Below are 8,035 nucleotides of genomic sequence, written 5' to 3'. Positions count from 1 at the left end.
CTTAGCTCGGCGCACACCAACGCCGAGCCCGACCTCACTACTCGCCCTCTCGGTCAAAGCGCTGCTTTGGCTCGACCAACCGCAACAACGCTCTGTACAGACCAAAAGTAAGAGCTTCTCTCCCCTGCCCCACCCCTTCCAATCTTCCCGCTCTCCTCCATCTCCCTGTCACATGCGCTCAACTCCCGTTTAATGTCCTGCAAATGAAGCGGATTTATTAATGTGTAATTAAGTAATAATCATCACTACATAATGCATGAGAGACTCCAGGGGCTAAGAGCTGAGCGAGAGGAAGAGGAGAGATAGGACAGCGAGGCTGCTGGAGCAGACAGAGAAGAAGAAGAGGAGGAGATTTCTGCAGCCTCGCTAAAGACACACATTAAAAACGGATTAATCCACTGAAATAACATTTTGATAAGAGCAAAGCTGCTCTCTTTCATTTCTTCCTCCTTTTTCTCTCACCCCGCGAGCTTCACGGCCCGTCGTCACACCATTAGTCCGCGTTCAATTAACAAACTCCAATTAGTCGAGTCCCCTCACTTCTAACGAGGCCTAATCGCTTTAAAGGCTGCGCTGGTCAAGCAAGAACACAGTGGCTGTGTTACATCAGAGAGGAACACGAGGACTGGTTTTACTGGTTGTCTTCAATATTACTGTTTGATTATATGGGTGCGTGTGACAAACATGTCCTATCATTACAAAGTACAATGAAAAGCAAAGCTGTGAGCAAATCCTATTTATGGCAATCGGATCCAAGTTTTCTTTATTATTTTAATGGCAAATAAAAACACAAGGTGGCTGGCAGGAGATGGAGAAGGTGGATTTGGTCCTTCCTTGTTGCTGTTTCGGTATGCCTGGCTGGCCAGTAACCCCAGTCAGAGCCAGCCAGCCAGTCAGAGTTGGGTGAGCAGGTGAAAGACAGAAGAACATGAAAACACAGATAATCCCCCGGTGATGCTCACCTCATCCTGGCCTCCATCACTCCCTCCCTCTTGCCCGCTCACCTGCTATGTGCCACTGCACTGGCCCCAAACACCTTTCCTACCTTTTACCCTTCGCCTCCTCTTTTCTCCATTTTCCCCCAATGCCCGGTCTTGCCAAGCTGTCAGTGGGGCAAGGTGTGGAGGGGAGATAGCAACATGCATGTACACACAGATGACTGAGTACGCAAAACACACGGTGCTTATGCGAGCTACAGTACAAGGGCCGTGTTACCTTTGTGGTGGTCGTCAGCCTCAGCTCTGCTCGGCTTCGCTTGGCTGCCTGACTAAAGCTAAGCTCTGGTTATCCAGGCTGCCTTAGCGACACACACACAGCCTTCGTGTGCATGATGCATACAAACACAAACACACACAATGCAACGATGGAGCAGTAGTCGCTGGCCAACTGTGCCGAGTATCAACAACACTACAGCCGTATTCAACCCACGTTTCACAGAGTGATTAATGCAGTGCAATTTTCTGTAAAAAGACAAGAAATATCAACAAGTGACGGGAAATTTATTATAAAAACCTGCCACGCCAGAATGATCTCTCCAAACTGTTTTAATGGTGTTATCATCCAATGTGTGGACAAGTTGGGAATCAGAGGTGCAGACCCGAAACCACACATGCAGTGTTTTCTGCAGCATACTAGACAAGCACACGTCAAACCCAGCCTCACTTTTGGAAAGCTTCCTTTATAAAATTCAAAATCCAATTATTTTTATTGGATAGGCGTAGTTATTCCTCAACAGTTCCATTTGTATTATAGCGACAGAGATGGGCCGCAAGCATCAACTAAAAATCGAAACAGGCTTCAGAGTAGATATCTGGAGGACAGTGACGATCACCTCGTCTTCCAAACATAAACCCTGCTCCCCTGGATGGAATGACAAGCAGCAGGCTTATTTTTCTTCCCTGTACATATCACCCACATTATCAGAAACAACCCTCGAGCGAGCACGCGTTCTGTCAGGACATCCTGTGTGGCCCTCCTGCTATCGACAAATTAATCTCACGCTGCCTCCGATGAAACCGGCTTATCCTGGGAACCAGTAGGAGAGGCTGGAATCTGTCCGTGAAAGTCGTGCTGTTAATCAAACTAACCGCCCGGTTCGAATCACTGTCAGAAACCCACTCGCTTCCTAGACAGTCCCAGAAAGGAAAGGCCTGCATGGTGGTGGAGATGGGGGAGGGGGTGGCGACCACATGGTCAGCTCATCCCGTTGCCCATCTGGGTCCCATAAAGGAAACACGGAGGCCAAGGACACCACATGCCCCCATGCACGATGCCCACTCACCCATGCACAGCAATGAATACCATTTTTATGATAATGGGGGAAACTGAGGCCTCCTCTTGCAAAATGAAGCAAGATTTTTTTCTTTCAATCCATCTTACAGAATAAAGACTTTGGCAAACTTTTAGAAAATCAAACCCTGAATTCCAGCTTCACATGTTGCCTGAGTATCTGTTCAACATCTCAGTAAAGCCTGCTATTATATAAAACAGTGCAAACGCACACACACCACCGTGGACTTTCTCTCTCTTACGGTGTTGGAGTTTGAAACATTTGAAGAGAAAATGTGCAAGAAAAAAATTGCTTGAGCCAATTTTATAGTAATGAAAATAAACACGAGTGACCCCGAGGACACGCAGAGTGGGGGCCGAGTGATTTGATTTGGGTCAAACAGTCACATATATCAATACAAAGCAGCATCTCAGGACAAGCTGATTTTTTAAATTACATATTATTAATCAAGCCAATCACAACATCCCACTGTCAGAAACAGACCAGCGATCGCGTGGACCGGACACTGTGTCAGAACCAACGGAGCACATTCAGCTGATGGGAAGGTTCCGGTTAAATTCACTTGAACGCTGCCGTAGCCAGCAGCTGCATGCAATTAAAAAACCAAAATCCAAACCGAGCCTGTGTCGCAAAACTACACGCGGACTAAACGATCCAACAGAAGGCATCTCGGTCACGGTCTCCTCTCCTCCACAGTGCCCGTGGACATGAAGTAGCCCGTACACACTTTCTTACCTTTCACGGAGCGAGGTTTGGCCTGTTTGCGTCTCGACATCTCTGCTCCGGGGCTGCGTTCTTCGTTCTTGAGTTGGTTTGTGTTCCGTTACAGGCGGACACGGTCCGGCTGTCCGTCCTCCCGCACTCCGCCGCTGCTCCTCCGCCTGTTGCAATGCGGCAGCTTCAGTCTCTGAGAGCGAAGCGGCCCTTGGTCCAAACACGCCGGGGCTGAGTGGGGGGGGCTTCGAGGCTCTTCCTCCGCTGTGGCCGGGGCTCGCGCAACCTGTAGAATAAACGGGGGAGAACTTCCCGTCGTTGCCGCGACGCCGACAGCGGCTTTTAAACGTCTTCTCGCTTCGCCTTCTCCGGTGAAGCCCGAGCGCACTGACGGACCAGGGCGCGAGCTGCCGCCCACGCGCGAGGCAAACACCTGAGCAGGTCCCGAGCTGTTTAGAGGGGAGAAAAAGTAACAGCGGGAACCTTCGGGTGCGCGGAACCCCGGAGGTGGTGAGAATGTTTGGGAAATTGCTTTGGAAATGGACCGTGGCTTCTTCCCCAGCGCTCGCTTCGTCTTCGACGGGCTTTGTTTGACTTTATCGAAACTATTTCGCTCTGCGTTTCCCTCCAGGAACCGAGCAGCCTTCTGCGTTCCGTCCTGATAGTCTACACTAGGCAGTGGTGGTCTGGTGGCATGGACATTGCGCTCTTCCCCTGCATCTCCACCCCGCGGGGAATGCTGCTTTTACAACCCACGCTTTCTTTCTGTTAATATTTCCCAGTGTCCTAACGGCGGTGTTAACAGCAGCCCAGTATTTCTATGAGTCTAACCCTTCGCTAGCCTCTGTCTCCCTGCTTTTTCTTTGTCCTGACTCTGGCTACCAGTCTCCCTCCTCCTCCTCTGCCTGCCTCTGCTGGCGGGGCTGCGGCGCAGACACACATAATAAAGCCAAGGCAGGCAGTGCTTGGCTGGAAATGTAGCCGCGTCCCAGCAGGGGGATGTGAGAGAAGGGTCCCGGCGGGGGAGCGCTCTGATCCCGCAGGGAGCAGCTCGGCACAGCCCGGGTTGGCTGAGGCAGAGAGGCAGGAGAGAGGCAGGCTGTGCTGACGGGGAGAGAGAGAGGAGGCGTGGAGAGAGTTAGGCAACAGCGCCCAGCTGTGGCCGAGCGGCACAACTACACCGGGGGCTCTGAGAGTCGAGAGGGAGGAGACGGAGCTGGATTGAAGCACCGAGTAACCGAGGCTAATAGCGTGAGGGGTAATCAGTACCGGTGGCTGCGTGACGTCACCAAGGTGACAGGAAACAAGGCCGTGACGACATCACTTTGCAGCAGTGTTCTTCTGACATGTTGATTATAAAATGTTAGCCAGCTGAGGACAGTGCTGATGTTTTTGACTTCACCTACACGAAGCTGGACGAGTAAAGTAATGTCTCGTGACATTGATTGTTTTTCACTCTCGATGTGCCTTTTCTGTGACGTCATGATTCTGCAGCTAAGTTCATTTTGAACATTTGCTTCTTCTGTGATCGTTAAACGTGCCACCGCGTGTTTGGAAGGTCTACGTCTATGACAGAGAAGCGTGAGCGTCCCAGGCAGATTCATTCATTCAACCATAAAATGTTTTCACATTCATCTCTGTGCTGATGTCTTTACAGCAGCACATTTCCACACTTCCAATGGAGACTTTGTGAAATGAAATGTCTGCTGTGTTCACAAAGGCGTGGATCTCCATCGCAGGTTCAAATTCTGCTGAGCTGCTTCCTACAAGAAACAAACGTGGTTGTGTTTAGGATACACACATGGCCTTTTTCTGCGTTCGCGCGGTGAAAATAAGTCATTCGACTTACTGTAAAGACATAATTCAATTAGCCACACGAGTGTGTGCAATGATGTGAATGTGTGTGTGCGTCGGTCTGTGTTTGTGTGTCTTCTTTGGAGCTCCTTTTATTTCCAGTGAAGAAAAGAGGGACATGTCTGTGGACAATGTACGGCAGACAAAGAGGGAAAAATGAAAATCACTGGGTGCTTTGTTCTTGGCTCTGTGCTCCAACCGAGCGCTCTCTGACCGCAGCTGAGCTTTTCCATGTTCTCCCTCTCTCTCTGACTTCCCCTCTCCCGTCTCTCGCTCTGGTTGTCATGGATAGCTGGGTAACGTGGAGCTCCCTGTGTTGACCAGCAGGACCGCAGATTGAGCCTCCCTGCCCCCCAGCCCACCCCGTCCTCCCATGGAGAGACAGGGCAGCCTTTAAGATTGACCCCCCGCTGGGGTTTGCAAGGGTTTGGGGCGGGGGGAGTTCTCATCTCTGTGCACTCCATACCCTCCCTCGTCTCCCTCTTCCTCACCCTCCAACCTTCACCCTTCCCTCCAAATGAAACGAGTGCACGCCAGGAGACCCGTGTGTGTGTATGTGCACGTAAAGCTCCCCCAGGGTGACGGCTGCTGGCACGGAGGGGCAAAAGCCCTCGCTCAGCGGTCGGTCCTCCTTCCACCCCTGTCCCCCCTCTTCGTTTCTGCCGGTAAATACAAAGAGTGGGAAAAAAGCCCACATTACAAGCTCCTTAAGGGTCAAGGACAGGCCCCACTCTGAATAGCTTCTAAGAGTCGTATTGTTGATTCACATAGCCAGCGATTACACCCTCTGTCATCTCCACACGGATTTGGCTTTTTTATATACACAACAAGAGAACATCAAGTAGCAGCCACTGAATAAGTCGGCCAACAGACGTGCGGTGGGAATTGATACAGACAGCACATCAATGGAATAAACTGGGGGCAGATGTAGAATTACAGCCACAAAATGTGGATTTGGCTGAAAGATTTCATACCTCAACAGCAGTCGCTTTCACAGCCATGTGGAATGTGAGAGCGCTGAGATTATGACGCAGAAATGTAGGTGCCAGAATTATGTGCATTTTTTCATAAATGCATTCTGTATAGGTTACCGTGGTTACATTGTGTCTGTGAAACAACGAGAAAAACCCACTTTTGATGCACTCGTCCAACAAACCGGTGCGGTGTCTGTGTGAGGGAAAAGGATAACTGTACATGCTTGTTGTCATGTGCTGCTTTAGAGCTTCTAAGCAGTGCAGTCGAAAAGATTTCCTTATTGATATCAACCTGAGCATCTGAGTGGCCTGCGTGAAAAAATGGAAACATTAACGGGATGAGAAATACTGTGGACACCGTCTGTTAATACGACAAGGATGTCATCGGCACCAGTTACATTTCTCAGAGTAGAAACATTTAACCCGTCTGATATTCAACTTATTCACTCACACGACAAAATGAGATTTACACTGCTGTCATTCTGATTTGTAGTTTTATTGTAATGAACCTCTTCCACTTTCTGCACTCGAGTCTCAGTTCAGTTCTCACAGTGGTCCGTCTGTGTGACAAAGACGCTACGTCGGCAGCTGTCGTCACAGCGTGCGCCGCAGGCTGGACAGTCGAAGTTTACAAACTTAACCCTTTCATGCGTGGTGGTCGCTACAGTGGACACATTCAAAGGCCGTTGTCTTGTATTTGTGTCAGTGTTGATGATATACTTCCACACGAACACCACACACAGTGTATATTATTGACTCGTCTGTCAAATTCATAAGTCAGAACGTATGTTGTCCACCTAAGTGTAAAAAAATCCTGATTGATGTTGTCATAATTCATGCATGAAGGGTTAAAGCAATTGCCCTGTGATATTGCTGCAAAGTTCAGGTACACTGCATATTCCTCTTTTTTTAGTGTTTATTTATAAGATTTAAAGTTCAAAAAGACATAAAATCACACAAGACACAGGGAAAAATTCAAAAACAACAACATCCAAGCACAGAGAAACAAACAAACCCACCGCTCAGTCAGTCCGAAAGGTGTGAGGAACAAGTCCAGGAAGGAATCGGTGTAGTTTTACACAAAGTGCAGTCAAATTATGTTAATATGATTGAGAAAGGGCCCAGATTTCACCAAATGTAAAGCAAATGCCAGTCAGACCACAGAGAACCTCCTCGATATACAAACATGAATCATCTCACGCAGCCAAACCCTAAACGGGGGAGGAGAGGGTGATTCCAGGCTTCCTGACGGGGACGTCGGGGTGCCAGTGAGCCACAGCGAGTATACCATCTGACTTTACTCTTAGGTCATGAAGCAGGCTAAATATGTCAGTGTGGGGCAGGAGGTTCCTTCCATTGCTTTGTGTTCATCACATAATGAGGAACCGGACGACATATTTCAAAGTCCGCGTTCTGCTTCATGTCATCATTCAGCCGTGAAAAACAATCAGATTACATTTGTTCTGACTCCAAAAATACAAAATGAAAATATATGTAAATGTGCAACTAGCCTTTGGCCTGTATCCTGTTACAATGACTGTGTTCAGAATGAAGACGCTTACTCTGGATTACTTCAACACTCATGTATGTAACGAATAATGGACGTGTTATTGGTAGTGTTAAAAGTCATCCCTGTGACACCCAGCCCATAGAGTAGTAGCCATTTTTATTTATTAACCCTCATAGCAAAATCCACAAAATGTTTTTGCTGTATCATCTTATGTATGATATCTTTTTTATATATTATTATATATTTTTTGTATCACATTTGATAGATTGGGCGTTTTTGGCAACTTTTTGTTAACAACAATGTTTAGACAAAAAAAGAGTTTTGTCCAAATTATGGCAAGTATTGATCATGTTGATAAGAGACAGAGGTCTCAGGAACTCATGTAGCAAATATGATACAAAGGGCATGACGGGGTTAATTAAATAGAGAAATGTCTGTAACGGTGCAACAAAAGAGACGATAACTGTGTTTTCCTCGACCTTGTAGGCTCACAGGTTCAAATCAAAACCAGTCAACAGCCTTTACAGCTCCATGGACCTCACATGTTCTCAGAGACTCAGGTTTGCCTTCTGCATTTGTCTCATAGACTGTACATAAAAGATGGATGTAGCCACCATCAATCACCCAGTGGTGTGCTAAGCCCAATTCCCAGTTTTAGACTGGGTAGAGACATGAACCCAACCTCAGGGCATC

At 48.0% G+C, this 8,035-nt stretch overlaps 1 protein-coding gene across 6 annotated transcripts in view; it reads right to left on the bottom strand.

Moving 5' to 3' along the window:
- znf423 (zinc finger protein 423) overlaps positions 1-3,082 on the bottom strand; it is a 129,571-nt gene extending 126,489 nt beyond the window's left edge. For all 6 annotated transcript variants that reach the window (XR_003272996.1, XR_003272997.1, XR_003272998.1 and 3 more), the window contains exon 1: positions 3,026-3,082. Coding sequence is in view for 3 of the 6 variants with exons in the window: in XM_026176815.1 (XP_026032600.1) it covers positions 3,026-3,065 (40 nt within the window). In the remaining 3 variants the exon portion in view is untranslated. The remainder of the gene's footprint in view (positions 1-3,025) is intronic.
- Positions 3,083-8,035: the final 4,953 nt, after the last annotated feature.

This window comes from Astatotilapia calliptera, chromosome 7 (assembly GCF_900246225.1).
Source record: "Astatotilapia calliptera chromosome 7, fAstCal1.2, whole genome shotgun sequence".
Classification (NCBI taxonomy): domain Eukaryota; kingdom Metazoa; phylum Chordata; class Actinopteri; order Cichliformes; family Cichlidae; genus Astatotilapia; species Astatotilapia calliptera.
The sequence above is the reverse complement of the archived record's forward strand: the minus strand, read 5'-3'. Positions and strand labels throughout refer to the sequence as shown.